The sequence below is a fragment of the Oryctolagus cuniculus genome, chromosome 3 (genome assembly GCF_964237555.1).
Source record: "Oryctolagus cuniculus chromosome 3, mOryCun1.1, whole genome shotgun sequence".
Lineage (NCBI taxonomy): Eukaryota > Metazoa > Chordata > Mammalia > Lagomorpha > Leporidae > Oryctolagus > Oryctolagus cuniculus.
This window is the reverse complement of record NC_091434.1, coordinates 131,936,864-131,955,994: the sequence shown is the minus strand read 5'-3', so window position 1 is coordinate 131,955,994 and position 19,131 is coordinate 131,936,864. Positions and strand designations below refer to the sequence as shown.

The window sequence follows — 19,131 nt, the reverse complement described above, 5'->3', positions numbered from 1 at the left end:
AGATTCAGGGAAAAAGAAAATATGAAAATAAGGTCAAAATATTAACAGTTTCAGAAAAGACTGCTTCTTGTCCTCTGGGTCATTGCTTCTCTACTGTGTGATTTCCAGTTACAGACATTTGATTCATGAATCATTTGAAATCAATATCATTTGAAAGGCAACATTTACCAGCTGATTATACATTGGTACTTACTTTTCTAGCACCTTTTTCTTTTTGGAAGGTGTGAACATCTCCAGTTGTAGACATAACTGGTTTATAAAAATGACGGCGAGATAAAAGTAGGAATCCCAGATCTAAAACAACAAGACATTTATTTACTTATTTTCATTTTGTTTGAAATAAAGACAGGCAGAGAAATCATCTATCTGTTGGTTCACTCTCCAAATGTCCGTGATAACTAGGGTTGGGTCACGCCAAAGCCAGTAGTCTAGAACTCAGTCTGGGTCTCCCATGTGTGTGGGCAGGGACCCAAGGACTTGAGCCATCATCTGCTGCCCTCCAGGGTGCAGCTGTACAGGGCTATAAAGGAAGCAGCGGAGCTGGGACTCAAACCAGATACTCCAATGTGGAATGGAGGCATCCGAAATGGCATCTTAACCACAGTGCCAAACACTCACTACAAGAGCAAGATACTTAAATACTATGGTGGTACAAAAATATTAACAAGTGAAGTAACATGATATCTTGGATTTGCTTCAAAAGTGATTAAGTGGATGGGAGTATGTACAGTTGAAATAAGACTGGCCATGAGTTGGTAAAGAGTCAAAGCTGAATATTGGTGTATGGGGTTTTTTATACTATTCTCCATTTTATAGAAAGATTTATATTATTTATTTGAAAGACAGAGTTACAGGGGCGGAGGAGACAGAGAGAGAGGTCCTTCCATCAGCTGGTTCACTTCTCAATTGGTTGCAATGGCTGGGGCTGGGCCAGGCTGAAGCTAGGAGCCCAGGAGCTTCTTCCGGGTCTCCCATGTAGGTGCAGGGGCCCAAACACTTGGGCCATCTTCTGCTGTCTTCCCAGGCACATTAGCAGGGAGCTGGATTGGAAGTGGAGAGTTGGGACTCAAACCTGCACTCTTATGGCATGCCAGTACTGCAGGTGGCAGCTTAACCTGCTAGGACACAGATTTGACCCCTATTCTCTCTCCTTTTACACAGTATCTGCTTGATTTTTTCCTTCCTTCCTTCCTTCCTTTCTTTTTTTTTTAAAATATTTATTTTATCTACTTAAAAGGAAGAGATACAGAAAGAGATGGAGAGACAGGGACAGATATCTTCCATCCACTGGTTCACTCCCCAAAGGGTTGCAATGGCCAGGGCTAGGCCAGGCTGAAGCCAGGGGCCAGGAGCCAGGTCTCCCATGTAGGTGCAGTGTTCCAAGGACTTGGGTTATCTTCTGCGGCTTTCCCAGGTGCTTTAGCAGGGAGCTGGATTAGAAGTGGTGCAGCCGGAATTTGAACCAGCGCCCAGATGGGATGCTAACACTGCAGACAGTGGCTTAACCTGCTGCACCACAGCGCAGGCCCCTTGATTATTTTCTTGACAAAAAAGTACCATAACTAAATACCATTTATGTGTTGCTTCAAAGCTGTATCTCAGGTTTCATGAACTCTGGTACATTCTAAAGGGTAGATGCTTTGTTTCTCTTATATGTCTGGGCATCTTTAAACAGGTTGGAGTATAAGACGGATTACTTTATTCCTGTTTGAATTCATTTCTGGAACTCCTTTTACTGAAGAACTTAAAAAAAATCATAGACTTCTTTGAATATGCTAATTGCCTTAAATTCAGAAAATCTATAAAAATTCCCTGCCCGGACAAACCTCATCAGTCTAAGTTTGCTTTTACTAAAAACAGAATCAGAATGAGATCAGAATAAAATTCGCTGAAATAAAGTTAGTAAAAAAGAAAGAAAAGTCACCAAAACAACCCCCCCCCCAAACCATGTGGAAAGAAACAGCCGCTCTATTGACACTTAGTAAAATTAAAGACAAATAAAAAAAGAATAGGACGAAGAGTTAAATATCTGTTATAAAGACTTTTCACACAAAAAAGAAAATAATAAAGCCCCAAGCAAAATAATGAACAAAAGACAAGATAATTCACAAAATAAGAGTTTTAGTTAATATCTGCTATTTAGTCAGTAATTAATAATTAGAAACAAAAATTAAAACAAAGAAGATTTTTCTCTTTAGTTGTCAAAAAAGTGTTAGTATACTAGAGATGCAATGTAGCATCTACAGTTAGAATAGTATGATATAAGATAAAAGGCAGTCAATATAATTGGTAAAACCTTTAACTCAATAATTTCACTAATAAATATGTTTTTTTGACAGGCAGAGTGGACAGTGAGAGAGAGAGAGACAGAGAGAAAGGTCTTCCTTTGCTGTTGGTTCACCCTCAAATGGCCGCTGCGGCCGGTGCACTGTGGCCAGAGCACTGCGTTGATCTGAAGCCCGAAGCCAGGTACTTCTCCTGGTCTCCCATGCGGGGGTGCAGGGCCCAAGCACTTGGGCCATCCTCCACTGCCCTCCCGGGCCACAGCAGAGAGCTGGCCTGGAAGAGGGGTAACTGGGACAGATTCCGGCGCCCCGACCGGGACTAGAACCCGGTGTGCCGGCACCGCAGGCGGAGGATTAGCCTAGTGAGCCGTGGCGCCGGCCACTAATAAATATTTAACCAAGGAAATAATTAGAGAGGTAGTCCAGGTTTAATTTTGTAAGAATGCCCAGAAGAAGAGCTATTTGTAAGAGATAGATAATAGGAACAGGTCAAGTATCAAAAAGTAGAGCTATGATATGAAAATTTGATGTATTGTTATAAGATACAAGATAGAGAAACATAAAATCATTAAAATCCCATTGGTTTTATAATACTTTCTAATTATCTGAAATTTATAGTAACAAAGATCTATTTCCTTATAAGCACAATGTTTGCCGCCAAGTTGATAAGTGAAGCAATCATCATATATCGTTCATAGACTATAATATAATTAATATAACATCAACTATTCATAAGTAAAAGTAAAGTATACCAAGAAAATACAGTAGGCAATTTCCTAAAATACAAAGCAAATATTTTAGCCCAAGTAGGTCAGCCATCTAAAGGAACACTTACCTTATAATCAAAGTTTTCATTTAAGAAATTCTTACGAAGTGCATCAGAGAGGTACAGTACTGTTGTAATAATAACGCTAGTGATAAAAAAGAATACATTTTAAGTTTAAAGATTCATATTAGTGAAAATTACTTAATAGATGAGAATAAAAACCAACCAAGATGAAAGAAAACCTCTTTCAGCAAGCATGTTAGATAATTCATACTTGAAATAAAAGAGACATCAAGCCAAAAAGAAAAGGAAAAAGAAATCTATCATCAAAGTTCGGTTCTTTGTGAGAGGATACAGAGCAAGAGCTAGGAGCTTAAATGATTCAGACAGAAATACTTTGATATTTTGATGTTGTATAAGTTTTAAAATTAATTTTTGAATAAAGCAAATGATTTAGTACAAGCAAAACATTCTGTATTGATGATCATGGGATAAACCCACACTTCTCAAAAATATTGCAAAGGAAAATAAGTCCAAAGATGAAATGGATAGGATGAAATGATAAAGAATATAGTGTATTTATTAGACAGTCTCTCTCTGGTGTCCTACACTTAAAGTGTTGGAGGGCATGCAAGAGCTGCCAAAGGAAGATTCCATCTTTCTCAGGACAGCAAGGTTGCCACTAAAGAAACAACTACAGCCTGTGAACTTGTCTATTACTCTGTGCTAAGCTGTGTGAAACCGACAGAAAGCGTGAAGTCATTCCGAGGAAGGCACCGCTAGGGCAGGAGTCGCTCAGAGAGGGGACAGGTGCGCTCTGTGTCCTGCAGGGGAGACTGAGATGGAAGAACCTGGGGGCATTCTTGATGAGTTCCAGTATTCTGTCATTTGTTCTAAATCTCATTTTTACAGCCAGAGGAGTACATAAGACACAAAACACCAAAGTCTGTGACAAAATAGAATTAAAAGATTAGTTAATTTCGGCGCATAGTTTTTTTTTATGAGCATTTTCTGTGAACATTTTGAGGACTCTTCACATGCATGGATTTCAAAAATTTCTGCACCAAAATACACTTATCTTTTAATTCTGCTTCCCATGAACTTTTTGAGGTATGCTCCTACATTCAAAATTCAATGTATTCATATTTCAAGTTGGTTCGTTTAATGTTAGATGTAGCATAATATTGAAACAAGATAAGCCACTCATCAAATTACCATTCACTAGATACCAACATACAAGTGGTTGGTATTTAAAACTTCTTTGGCTTGATCTGAGATGCATGCATAATGCAGTGTTGTGATGTGATGAGGCTAAGTTCTCAGCATAACATTTGGAATGGAAAAAGTAGTTGTATGACCCAGGGTAAAATGGAACAAAACTAAACTTCACCAACTTCACACCTTGGAATTTACTATTTAGAAGAATATTTATAGTCTCTGAAGGGCATGCATGTTCATTATTGCTATCTGCTAGGAAACTCACTATTACAGGATCATTGCAGCATAGGGCTGCATGGTTGAATGTGGAAGTTTAATATAAAGGGAAAGGTACCATTTCATAAGTGTCTGCTCTCCATGCTCAGGCACTATGTTACACGCATGTATACTTTGTCACTTCTTCCAATGAACTTTACTGTGAAAGCTAAGTATCTGAAAATCTATGAGACTGAGAAGTTCTGTGCTTTCTTCAGCCTCCCAAATGACAGACATCATTGGTGAACTTTACATTAAAAGGACAAATCATCTGCAAATAATGCTAAAAAGGGACAGTTTTTCACAGATACTGAAGAAATCATTGAAGTTTCCAAAGTATTTCACTAAAATGTTAGTATACAAAATTAATGTTTAATTATTAGAAAATGAGATGCTATCAGTCAAGGAAACACTTAGCATCTAGTATAAGGTCTTTGGACTTCTAAGTTTAAAGAACAAGCTTTGTACCCTTAAGGTGTGGTTATAAGCACTAACTTCCTGCCTTGACATTTCTTTTTTTTTTAAACTTTTATTTAGTAAATATAATTTTCCAAAGTACAGTTTATGGATTACAATGGCTTCCCCCCATAACTTCCCTCCCACCCGCACCCCTCCCATCTCCTGCTCCCTCTCACATTCCATTCACATCAAGATTCATTTTCAATTATCTTTATATACAGAAGATTGATTTAGTATATAATAAGTAAAAATTTCATCAGTTTGCAACCACACAGAACACAAAGTGTAAAATACTGTTTCAGTACTAGTTATAGCATTACTTCACATTAAGGACAGAGATCCCACATAAGGAGTAAGTACACAGTGATTCCTGTTGTTGACTTAACAATTTGACACTCTCATTTATGGCGTCAGAAATCTCCCTAGGCTCTAGTCATGAGTTGCCAAGGCTATGGAAGCCTCTTGAGTTCGCTGACTTTGATCTTATTTAGACAAGGTCATAGTCAAAGTGGAAGTCCTTTCCTCCCTTCAGAGAAAGGTACCTCCTTCTTTGATGGCCCGTTCTCTCTACTGGGATCTCACTCGCAGAGACCTTTCATTTAGGTCCTTTTTTTTTTTTTTTTTTTTGCCAGAGTGTCTTGGCTTTCCATGCCTAAAATACTCTCATGGGCTCTTCAGTCAGATCTGAATGCCTTAAGGGCTGATTCTGAGGCCAGAGTGCTGTTTAGGGCACTTGCCATTTTATGAGTCTGCTGTGTATCCCACTTCCCATGTTGGATCATTCTCTCCCTTTTTGATTCTATCAGTTAGTATTAGCAGACACTAGTCTTGTTTGTGTGATCCCTTTGACTCTTAGACCTATCAGTGTGATCCATTGTGAATTGAAATTGATCACTTGGATTAGTGACATGGCATTGGTACATGCAATCTTGATGGGATTGTATTGGCATCCCCTGGCACATTTCTAACTCCACCATTTGGGGCAAGTCCAATTGAGCATGTCCCAAATTGTACATCTCCTCCCTCTCTTATTCCCACTCTTATATTTAACAGGGATCACTTTTCAGTTAATTTTCAACACCTAAGAATAAATGTGTGTTGATTACAGAGTTCAACCAATAGTATTAACTAGAACAAAAAAAATACTAAAAGGGATAAAGTATTAAATTGTACATCAACAGTCAGGACAAGGGCTGATCAAGTCACTGTTTCTCATAGTGTCCATTTCACTTCAGCAGGTTTCCTTTTTGGTGCTCAGTTAGTTATCGCCGATCAGGGAGAACATATGATATTTGTCCCTTTGGGACTGGCTTAATTCACTCAGCATGATGTTTTCCAGATTCCTCCATCTTGTTGCAAATGACCGCGTTTCATTGTTTTTGACTACTATATGGTATTCTATAGAGTACATGTCCCATAATTTCTTTATCCAGTCTACTGTTGATGGGCATTTGGGTTGGTTCCAGGTCTTGGCTATTGTTAATTGAGCTGCAATAAACATTAAGGTGCAGACAGCTTTTTGGTTTGCCAATTTAATATCCTTGGGGTAAATTCCAAGGAGTGGGATGGCTGGGTTGTATGGTAGGGTTATATTCAGGTTATTGAGGAATCTCCAGAGTGACTTCCATAGAGGCTTAACCAGTTTGCATTCCCACCAACAGTGGGTTAGTGTCCCTTTTTCCCCACATGCTCTCCAGCATCTATTGTTGGTAGATTTCTGAATGTGAGCCATTCTAACTGGGGTGAGGTGAAACCTCATTGTGGTTTTGATTTGCATTTCCCTGATTGTTGCTGATCTTGAACATTTTTTCATGTGCCTGTTGGCCATTTGGATTTCCACTTTTGAAAAATGTCTACTGAGGTCCTTGGCCCATCTCTTAAGTGGGTTGTTTGTTTTGTTGTTGTGGAGTTTCTTGATCTCATTGTAGAGTCTGGTTATTAATCCTTTTTCTGTAGCATAGTTTGCAAATATTTTTTCCCATTCTGTTGGTTGCCTCTTTAACTTCCTGCCTTGACATTTCAATGGAGAAATACACACATTCCTACCATCTCTGAGCTTTTACATAAAAAACTGACTTCTGCCACACCTAGACTGCATCCTTGTTCAGAAACCATAACCTCTGGCAGTGAAACATGACACAGCTGGGATTGAGAAGGCTGGGCCAAGTGTACTGAAAAGGAGCCAACATAACTCAGTCTTCTGAAAGAGGTCTGTGGCAAGGGCTAGTAACTTGTTATTTATACACAAACAATATTCATGGCTTCTTGAACTGCACTTTCTAGTAAACAACATGGCCCATCTATGGCCTTACACAGCTTGAGCTGTGCCTGGCATCACCTGGCAGCTTTCACAATACAGGTGTCTAGGTCCCACCTGGACACCGGGATTGTCAAAACTCACAGGTGACTTTTATGTGTACCCAGAGCAGAGAACAACTGCTGTAGACCAGGGCAGTGCTTCACTTTGTAATGAGTGATCTGGTTAAAACCATATGGGAGGCCGGTGCCGCAGCTCACTAGGCTAATCCTCCGCCTGCGGCGCCGGCACCGGCACCCCGGGTTCTAGTCCCGGTTACTCCACTTCCAGTCCAGCTCTCTGCTGTGGCCCTGGAGTGCAGTGGAGGATGGCCCAGGTCCTTGGGCCCTGCACCCGCATGGGAGACCAGGAGAAGCACCTGGCTTTGGATTAGCACAGTGTGCCAGCCGCAGCGGCCATTGCGGGGTGAACCAATGGAAAAAGGAAGACCTTTCCCTCTGTCTCTCTCTGTCTCACTGTCCACTCTGCCTGTCAAATATATATATATATATATATATATATATATATATATATATGGGAGACCCGGATAGACCCGGATGGATCTGCTGGTTCCTGGCATTGGCTTGGCCCAGCCCCAGCTGTGTAGGCATTTGGGGGAGTGAACCAGCTGATGGAGATCTCTGTTTCTATCTGCATCTCTCTCTCTCTCCCACCTTTTCAAATAAATACAAACAAGTAAAAAAGAAAATGCAGATTATGATTCAGCAAGCCTTCAGTAGGACTGAAGTCTCCATTTTTAATAAGCTCCAGGTGTTACTAATGCTGCTGTCTGGAAGCCTCCCTCCAACCCTCACCCCTTAAGTGAAAGGCAAGGTCTAGAGAGTCCTGAGTCACACGAAACATTCTGCTTAGCACTCTCCTTTATTCTGGAATTTCAGCAAGATTCTTTTTATTACTTTTTATTTGAGAGTCAGGCAGACACACAGGGAGAGCTCCCAGCTGCTGGTTCACTCCCCCAAATGAGTACAACAGCCAAGGCTGGGCCAGATTGAATCCAGAAGCCTGGAACACCATCAGAGTCTCCTATGTGGGTGGCAGGGGCCCAAGCACTTGGTCCATCATCTGCTGCTGCCTCAAAGAATGTATCAGCAGGAAGCTGGATCAGAAGTATGGAGTAGCCAGGACTCAAATCAGGCACTCTGATGTGCAATGTGGGTGTCTTAACTAGCATTTTAAACACCAAGCCAATGCCTTAGTAGGCAGACTTGTATGGTAATTTAATGGAGCACAAAGTCCTAGTTTCTAGAGTGAACACCTCACTCTCTTATCAGAGCTGTATCACTGAAACCAGGGGATACAAGATATATGGTTCAGCATATATGGTTCAGATATATGGTTTTGGAAAACACTGAGATCTGGAAAAATTTTATAGAACCAAATTAAAAGTGCAATATAACAAGTAAAACATGATTAGTTACATGCTCACAGAATGTACCAATGTAAATTTCATTAATTGTCCAATTTAATATGTATGCAATTTTTATCATATTTTAAAAAAGGTATTTTTTATAATCTCAGGACTTTCAAGATTTCCATAGATGCTGAGACATCACAGCCAATCAGAACTAAATGTTGTACTCTTAGGCCAGTAATTTAAGAAGCAAATGCAGAAAATACTTTTAATTTTTTTCTCCAGCAAAAACAGAGCTAATGTGCTATGTGGGCCTATTTAATGTCTGACACGATGAAGAGCAGGGCCTCCAAAAATAAGACTGCCCAGGGCTAGAAAGATCTTAAAATGACTCTGCTTCAAATGCTTTTCAATTATGTCTATAACTTTCAGCCCAAGTCCCAGAGGCAGCTCCTGGGGCTCTCTATGGGAACTCAGCACTGAGACAGTTTCCTGGCACACAAGTCCTCAAGCCAGCTAAAGGCATTTACACGTTATTGCTCCTTCAAGGTAGTGGATGCCTGTGGAGCCAAGGGACCTTTCTATACTTGTTCCAATTTATCTAAAACCATGTGGCTCCTCTGGTTTCATTCTTTCAGTCATTACCTAGTTTCTGCATATGGGGATATTCAAAAGCCAAGAAAGGTTTGCAATCTGCTGCCACAAATGGCCAAATTACTGATTTCTGCAGGCATAAGGATCACTTTTGACAACCATAATCTATAGGCACAGCATGATAAAATTTATACATAAAAGAGGCACCAGTGCACAGGAAATGAAAGCTATTGCTTCATGGTTTCCAGGTGCTACCTCCTTCTGCAATTTAGGGATTAGCTTCAAGCAACCCTATTTCTCCCTTTTACTCCCCACCCCCATAGAAATCTTATCATCTACTGTCCAATATTTTCTCTTTAAAAATTATTTATGTATTTATTTGAAATAGGAGGAGGGAAAGAGGGAGAGAGAGAGAGGGAGTGGGAGCAGGAGAGAGAGAGGGAGGGAGGGGGGAGGGAGAGAGGGAAGGGAAGGGAAGGGAAGGGAAGGGAAGGGAAGGGAAGGGAAGGGAAGGGAAGGGGAGGGGAGGGAAGGGAAGGGGAGGGGAGGGACAGAGTCCTTCTGGTTTACCCTCCAAATCCCTGCAATGGCTCAGCAGGGGCAGGGAACTCAATCCAAATCATTCAAATGGGTGGCAAGGACCCCGCTACTTGAACTACTACTGCTGCTTCCTACGGTCTATACTAGTAGGAACCTGGGATCAGGAGTCAGAGCTGGGAATGGGACCCAGGTATTCCAACATGGGACATGGGAATTGTAACCACTAGTTGAAACACTTGCTTCCTTTTTAAGACATTTTGAACAGACTGAAATTAGATGGGTAAAGCTGAACCAAGTGGACAGCATACCATCAGCTAAAGTGGGGATGGAGGAAAGGGGATTTTGATTGAAGTTGATGTGAGAAGACATAGAGAATGAAAAGGCATTTAAATTAAATGATTATGGAAACTCTATTAACCAGTATCCCAATGAACAGCACTGGTAGAAAATCACACACATGGGAAAGGCTTCTGTTTTGACTTATCGGGGTCAAATTTTCAGAACACTTTTCCTTCATGCATCCATTCTCACTACCAACCCCCCACAACTCACCATGTATAGGTGATTCTTGTGTAAATATTTGCTGTAACTAAGTTTTGCCACACTCATCAAAGTAATACATAGTTTTGATAAAATCAGTATCTTATTCCTCCCTAGATGAGTATTTCTGTCTTCAATGGGCCATTCCTATTAGCAAATCAACATGTTACAATATCCCATATTTTAAAAATAATCCTCATTCTGATAAGTCTTTCCAGATGTAGCCCTATTTCTCTGCTCCCTTTTATAGCAAAAATCTTTCTAAAAAGCTGTCTATAACTCCTGGCCTCTCTTGAATTCACTCTGCTCAGGCTCTCATTGTCACCACTTGAAACAGCACCTGTCAATGTCACCATCTATCACATAGCCAAATCCCAGAGCCAATGATCTGTCCATATTACCCCAATCTCCCAGCAGCTCTAGATCTCCCTTCCTTCTTGAAAGACGTTCTTCATTGGTTCTTACACTGTGCTGGCACCTTAACTTACATCATGGGCTTCCCTGTTTCAGTTTCCTTTTCCAGATGCTTCTCCACTTGCTGATGTTTAAGATGCCAGCATACCACAGAGCTCCATCATACGGGCTTTTGTCTTTTTAAGCTGTGCTTTTCTTCCTGGCTGCTATTCAGTTCCAAGGCTTCAAATCACATCCATATGCAGATGACTCTAAATGTACATTTCCAGCCATGACCTCTTCCCTGAGTCCCACACAGGCATGTCTAGCTTTCTTTTCTACATCTCTATGTGGATCTCCAACAATGGCTTGAACTCATACTCAGCACAGAATTCTTAACTTTCTCATTGGACAGCATTTTTCATTGAAATGAATGGCACCTCAATTTTGTCCTTTTACTCAGATCAAAAATCTAGTGGCCATCTTTATTTCCTTTTTTCCCCCCTTTCCCACCAATATCCAGTCATCTGCAGGTCTCATCATCATTCATTTTCAAAATCCATCTTGTCACTACCTTCATTGCTAGCCACCAAACCATCATCATCTCTCACCTGGGTGGCTACAGTATGCTCCTAATTGGTTCTTCCTGGTTTTCTCTTCGTCTCTGTAACTCACCAATATATGGTTACCATGTTCTTCCAGCCTCATCTTTACTGGTTCCTCCTTATCCACATTTCACTCATCCCACCAGTCTTTCAGTTGCTTGAAAGTGTCATATCCACCCTGACCACAGGGTCTTTGTATATGCTCTTTCTACTGACAGGAACATTCTTCATTTGCTATTGGCCTGCTACCTCCTGCTTTAGCTTTCAGTTAAAATTCATGCCTTCATCAAAAATGCTTCCTGTTCTGATCCGGGACAAAGTTCCTCTCATGAATACACCTTTGTACAAGTGCTGTTTATCCTTACGGTACCTTTTTGACACAGATGAGTCAGTGAATGAATGAATGACCTCCGTAAGAATCTCTGAGTCACTAAATCACTTATTTGCTAGAGATCTCATTTGAAACCTGAGATGGCTAATGTATGAGATGTTTGAAGCCTGCAGGTGGGCGTGATAAACAAAATAAGGACCTGCAATTTCATCTGAAGGACAAGAGAGTTTTTACATTCCTCAGTAAGTATCTTATACGATTCATCTTCTTGAAAATATGTATAAAGCTGTGACTTTATTTTTGTACTTTATTTCTCAATGTGTGCAGGAAGGGGGTGGAGAGAAACTTCCCTGAAAGTGTCCTGTATTTTTGGCACCTAATTTCATCTTCCTTATGTTTCTTCTTTCCAGATTGAGCAGCTGAGCTCATCAGAAACATCTACCAGGATCTGAGGGTGGGCACAAGGCAGCTTTGCCGCCAGTAAGAAAGAGAAGTCATGCTTCTTGTCCTTGTGGAGCTTCCACTGGACACATCTGCTGTTACGTATCAGACATTCAGGTGGAAAAAGACAAAAAATCATATAGATTGATTGTATGATTGAATGTTTACGTGAGAAAACTAGTATTCTGGAAGAAAAGGCAGTCAAGCTCACAGATGTAGATCTGCCTCCAGCAACTTGCTCCTTCCCAGTGTAGCAAAGAGGGATTTTTTTTTCTTTCCAGTATTTGCTCTTTAATATATTTCAACTACCTGTTTTTAAAAAATTTTAAATATTCATTTATTTACTTGAAAGGCAGAGTTACAGAGACAGAGAGGGAGGAACACAACACAGAGATCTGCTGGTTCATTCCTCAAATGGCCACAATGGCTAGGGTTGGGCCAGGCAGAAGCCAGGAGCCAGGAGCTTCTTCCAGGTCTCCTATATGGATGCAGTGGCCCAAGCACTTGGGCCATTCTCCACTGCTTTTCCCACTCCATTAGCCGGGAGCTGCACTGGAAGTGGAGCAGCTGGGACACAAACTGGCATCCACATGGGAGTCCAGCTTTCCTGGCAGTGGCTTAAACCACTATGTTTGTCTTTTCTTTTCTTTCTTTTTTTATTTTGACAGGCAGAGTGGACAGTGAAAGAGAGAGAGACAGAGAGAAAGGTCTTCCTTTTCCGTTGGTTCACCCCCCAGTGGCCGCTGCAGCCGGCGTGCTGCAGCCAGCACACCACGCTGATCCGAAGGCAGGAGCCAGGTGCTTCTCCTGGTCTCCCATGCGGGTGCAGGGCCCAAGGACCTGGGCCATCCTCCACTGCACTCCAGGGCCACAGCAGAGAGCTGGACTAAACCACTATGTTTGTAACACTGGTCCATCAACTATCTTTGATATCTTTCACAAATCTACTTTTCTACCAGTATTATACAAGTTAATATTTTTTTTTACAGGTAAAGCACAAAGAATTGAGGGCCTGTTTCTCATTTACACGGCAAGATAGATTTCATATGCCTTCATAATTTGAGTGAGAAATGACGAGGACAATAAAATGAGGAGAGGAGAAGGGGAACAGAACAGCACACAGCAGGCAATCTGCTCCTACTTGGCAGTCTCACCAGGCCCTGGAGTCCTGTCCATGAATTCGGCTGGACTTGGAGCCACCAGCCATTGCCAATGGAGAAGCAGTATCAGACTCCCTGGCACTCAATAGGGTAACAGTGGAATAATAACATTGCATTAAGTAAAGGCCCATAGCAGTTTTGTGGGGTTGCTATGGGAGTAATCTTCGGTAAAAATGTATTACATGGAGCTCATCTCTAATTAAATCATGTTCCTGTCTAGTCAGCGCTGTAGATGAAACTCTTCCACATGTTATGTTTACTCAAAAACAAAATCTATACTTCTAAGTCTGTTACTTGAGTGACCATGAGGCCTTCCCAAATGGAGCTGGGACTTTTAGGTGGGGCAGAGAGAGATGGTATTTAGTATATAAAAGACACGCTGTTGTCATGGTTTTTCTGCAAACTCAAGCACAGTCTGTGTACTTAAGGAACAAAAATGTCAGATGTACTTTCGGTTTGAATTTCTGTCACTGAAAATTCTAAGCCACAATGTCCCTCTGCACCGGGGACAGGCTAACGCCAAAATGCTGATGTACGTGATGATGACGTCAGCAGCCTGTCCCCCTTCCCATCTGGCTTCCTGGATCACTTCACTGTGATCTGGTCAGGATGTCAGAATGCTTGATCTTTGGGAACAAAGCAGGAAGCATAAGAAAGACTCCTGGGGCAGCGCTGTGGTGTAGCAGGTTAAGTTACTGTCTATATAGGAGCCTATATAGGAGTCACATCCTATATAGGAGCCAGTTTGAGTCCCAGCTGCTCCACTTCAGATGCAGCTCCCAGTTAATGAGCCTGGGAAGGCAGCGGAAGATGCCCAAGTGTGTGAACCCCTGTACCCATATGGCAGACCCAGATGAAGTTCCTGGCACCTGACTTCAGCCTGGCTCAGCCCTGGTCATTATGGCTGTTTAGGGAGTGAATTAGCAGATCTCTCTCTTCTCTCCCCCCACCCCCCACTCTGTAATTCTGCCTTTCAAATAAATAAAGAAATCTAAAAAACAAACAAACAAACAAACAGAAAGAAACAGAAAGAGAAAGCTCCTACTTAAAACTGTAGTATCCAGACATCCTAGTGAATAGATAATTGAGTCTACTCACAGGCAACAAATGAAATATGCCAAATTCTAAAGGAGCTATTTCAGTAATGTCAATTAGTCTTCAAATTGGGAAAGCTGCTTCTGTACTTATGTAAAATATGCCATATTATGCTATTTGTTGCTTTGCAAAGTTTGTAACACATAGTTTTAACACCTCCAAGTCTATAAGCGGATACTGCAGCAGAAGCCATATTGAGCCTATCTAATCAAAATCGAATGCTATGTTCCTGGAGCTCACAGCACCACCATACTGGGCATCTGGAAAAGACATATGGGGACTTGGGCCTATGGAGAGATACTGAGAGAACCCAACCATCACCCTGAGCAGGAGGATGTTGGCATTTGGAGAAGGGGAGGAAGCAGAAGCAGGTAAACATGGACTGGAAAAGTGAGAATGCTAATGAGACACAGAGTAAATAACAAGTCTGGAAGTGAGGATCAGGCCTATTTCCTAGAGAATCTGCTCTTTACTCTGCATCCTGAGACGATGGAGATGGGCAGCTGGGGGAGCAGGTAAATCCACGACACTGAAGTCTCTAGGAAAGTACCCTGTTACTCTGACTGCCCCCTAATCTCCTTCCCCAGCTCTAACCCCTTCCAGTATTGCCCTCAGGTCATTTCCTTTTTCAACGGATATCATGCTCACAAAAAGCTAATTTCATCAACTCCCAGAAATTCAAATACCAACTTTACACCAGTGACTTTCCAAATATCTGCATCTGGCTCTGAACCCGATGCATAATGCCTTTTGTTGAGTTAAAAAGAATTAAGAAGGATAAAAAAGAACTAAAATGTCCAGCAACAAGGCATTGGTTAAATTAACTATGGTATGACAATTCAGTGGATTATTATTCAGCTGTAAAAGAAAAGACATCCAAGAATGAGGAGGCTTGTATCTGCTAACATGGCAGAAAAACTGCCAGGACTTTTCAGTGTGAGAGCAGTGTACAGAGTGTACAGAGCAGTGTGCAGATTATGCTGCCTGCCAGGCATAAAGGAGCAGTGGAGAGGTGTGCAAGAAACAAGCAGAAGTGTTCACCAGGATAGGTGGAGGGTAGGGGACTAGATAAGGTGTGAGAACGGAGCTTCTCAAGGCATACTCAGGTTGTTTAATTTTTCAATGATGTTGATATATTCAAAATAAATTGTAATAACATCAACAACAAAAGGCCAAGAGAAGTTAATTCAAAAGCCAAAACAAAACAGACTTAGGACTTCGAGGTTTCAAACTGATCAAACTAGGAAGATCATTCTGTATTCTTCTCCTCTGTACAGCTGCAATTGTCATCGGTTTAAGTGAGCATCTTACTTGTTAGCAACCAAGCGCATAACGGTCCAGTCCTTCGGGAACATCTCCGGGCGAATCAGTATTCGGAACACTGTGAATATCTGCAGCAGGAAGTCCTGCAGTCAGGAAGAAATAGGTCATTTTGCTGATTTATTACAACTGTAAATACATGCGCTAAATAAACGGAGTGCATAGCTGTAGCCATTTTCAAAGCATTACAGAGAAGAAGGGAACTTTATTTCATAGTTTATGCAGGGGGGCCAGTGCTGTAGCTCACTTGGTTAATTCTCCGCCTGCAGTGCCAGATCCCATATGGGCGCTGGGTTCTAGTCCCAGTTGCCCCTCTTCCAGTTGAGCTCTCTGCTGTGGCCCGGGAGTGCAGTGGAGGATGGCCCAAGTGCTTGGGTGCCCGCACCCACATGGGAGACCAGGAGAAGCACCTGGCTCCTGGCTTCGGATTGGCGCAGCTCCGGCCCTAGCGGCCATTTTGGGGGTGAACCAATGGAAGGAAGACCTTTCTCTCTGTCTCTCTCTCTCACTATCTAACTCTATCTGTCAAATGAAAAATAATAGTTTATGTAGGGGCCGGCATTTTGGTGCAGTGGGATAAGCAACTGCCTGTGATGCCGGCAGCCCATATGGGTGCCAGCTGGAGTGACTGCTGCTCCCCTTCGCAATCCAGCTTCTTGCTCATGTGCCTGGAACAGCAGTGGAAGATGGCCTAAGTGCTTCCACCTACATTGGGGACCTGGATACAGTTTGGTGCTCCTGGCTTTGGCTTGGCCCAGTCCTGGCCATTGCAGCTATTTGGGAAGTGGAGCAGCGGATGGAAAATCTCTGTGTGCCTCCCTTTATCTTGTGACTATCTTTAAAATGAATAAACAAATCTGAAAAAAAAAATAGCTTACACAGGAGAAAGAATTATCATCCTTCTCATTCTTAGCATCTAAACGCCCTGGCTTGCTACCTTTCCCAAACATTCCATTTTCCTTTCTCAGGCACAGTGGAAATGATTTATAATTTCCATTTAGATTTTGGAAATAAAATAAAAAACTCATAACAGAAGCAGGCAAAAGTACTCCCTTTCACATATTAAATGTCCTAAACATCTGAATACTCTGTGAGATGTGTTAGAGAACAGTCTAACAATTCTGATTCAGTCTGCTTTCCTTAAAGTGAATGGTAAAATTGAAAAAGTAATGTTTATCAAAAAGCATGTTTCATACAAATCTATCTTTTTGAGAAGGTGTCTCAATGTAGTATTAATGGGATATGTACAAGTTTATAGCATCTAAGTGAATTTCACAGGGTTCAGTGCAGAATCAATTCCAAACAGGACGTGTGCTAAGTTGAGCTCATCAACAAGTGCATAGAAGCCCTAAGTGTCATGATACTACTCAAGTGATGCCAAGCACCAAGACACTGGTATTTACTGAGATGTCATTTTTAGATTGGTCACCTGGAAGCACTCTTGACAAGAGGCTATTATCAGACAAGGAAATCTCTTCTTTAAAAGAGATAGGGCCCAAAGTGCCACCATGCATGATACTTACCAAATATCAGGGTGGTGATGTGACAAATGTAATTAATGAAAAGGAGTTTTCCCTACTCAAAAAAAAGATTGGTTCAATCTAACTTTGATTTAGATTTAGTAACTAGAAAACTTGAAGACTCGGGCCGGTGCCGTGGCTCAATAGGCTAATCCTCCACCTTGCGGCGCCGGCACACCGGCTTCTAGTCCCGGTCGGGGCGCCGGATTCTGTCCCGATTGCCCCTCTTCCAGGCCAGCTCTCTGCTATGGCCAGGGAGTGCAGTGGAGGATGGCCCAGGTGCTTGGGCCCTGCACCCCATGGGAGACCAGGAAAAGCACCTGGATCCTGGCTCCTGCCATCGGATCAGCGCGGTGCGCCGGCTGCAGCGGCGGCCATTGGAGGGTGAACCAACGGCAAAGGAAGACCTTTCTCTCTCTGTCTCTCTCTCTCACTGTCCACTCTGCCTGTCAAAAATAAAAAAAAATTAAAAAAAAAAGAAAACTTGAAGACTTTTTTAGTATTCCTAAATGACCCTAGGAAAATGCATTTCTCTAACAGTTTGAAGACAACAGTATGGTGTTGCTTAAAAAATAAAAAGCAACTCAAAATATAAGAGTTTTATTTATCAAACCCAACAACACATTATGTTAAACATGTAAGCTGCTTGCATATATGATTCTGGTTGTCACTCATATCAATAGAAAATAGAAAGATAGACTCTAGAAACTGAGAACCATGTGGTAGGTTTTCTTTTCTTTTTTTACATGCTCTAACAGCTTCGATCAAGCCTGTAAATATTGTGACAAGAACTAATTTAGCGTCCTTGGCATCTACACATATGCACTGATACATAGTATGCGCCATGTGGAAACATGCCCACTCTGTTAAATGTCTTTAAATGGCCACACAGATCCTTCCTGTGTCTCTAGAGTCACAAACAATGGTTTCCCAAATGCGTCCCACTTCCAGTCAGAGGATTTTGGGGAATGTGGCACATTCAAGCTCTCCCTTGGAGTAGAAGATCATTAGCCTACCAAAACTGTGAGCCACCACTTTTAATGCATTTCTATAACTTCTTTTAATTGTTTTTTAGTTGATTTTTCTGAGTTTCTCAGGCACAAATACCTCTAATCCCTATAAAAAGTAGGTTTGTTTTTATATTCCCAAGAATTATAATCCACTTCAGTTTCCTATCTTATTGCATTTGCTGACAGATATTAAAGAAAAATCATGAAAGTGTGAACAAATTTGCCTTTCATTAGTTTGGAATAGTTTTAGTACAATCTTTTTTTTTTTTTAAAGATTTATTTTATCTATTTGAAAGAGTTACAGAGAGAGGTAGAGACAGAGAGAGAGAGGTCTTCCATCTGCTGGTGCACTCCCCAGATGGCTGCAATGGCTGGAGCTGCACTGATCCAAAGCCAGGAGCCAGGAGCTTCTTCCAAGCCTCCCATGTGGATGCAGGGGCCCAAGGACTTGAGCCATCCTCTACTGCTTTCCCAGGCCATAGTAGAGAGCTGGATCAGAAGAGGAGCAGCCAGGACTAGAACCGGTGCCCATATGGGATGCCGGTGCTTCAGGCCAGGGCTTTAACCTGCTGCGCCCCAGTAAATTCTAAAATATTTGTTTCATCCTCTTGCCTCAAACCCTTAACAGAACTGGAAGTTGGAGGCAGCATCCCTGGAGGTGGTGTTGTTGTTGTGAGGTGTGTGTGTGTGTGTGTGTAGTTGGGCAGTGGGGTTATGATGTCAGCTGTACAGAGAAAAAATAGGCAGAAAGGATTGACTATGGGAGGCAAGACATTCATTTCACTGGCTAGCAACTTCAGCTGTTCTTGTGTAGTGCAGAAGACACTGTTTTAGGGCTGGGCTCTAAAGAAAAGTTATTCCAAGTGCAGGAGCTGGGAAGAGATAGCCTGCTTCTGTGCTATCTCATTTTCCTGTTGCCATTCAGCTCACA

The 19,131-nt window shown here is 41.8% G+C and overlaps 1 protein-coding gene across 7 annotated transcripts in view; it reads right to left on the bottom strand.

Moving 5' to 3' along the window:
- DOCK4 (dedicator of cytokinesis 4) overlaps positions 1–19,131 on the bottom strand; it is a 520,558-nt gene that overhangs the window by 85,894 nt on the left and 415,533 nt on the right. For all 7 annotated transcript variants that reach the window (XM_051849661.2, XM_051849660.2, XM_017342765.3 and 4 more), the window contains 3 exons: positions 15,662–15,756; positions 3,121–3,196; positions 194–294 (listed from right to left, as the gene is read on the bottom strand). In XM_051849661.2, the coding sequence (XP_051705621.1) occupies positions 194–294; positions 3,121–3,196; positions 15,662–15,756 (272 nt within the window). The remainder of the gene's footprint in view (positions 1–193; positions 295–3,120; positions 3,197–15,661; positions 15,757–19,131) is intronic.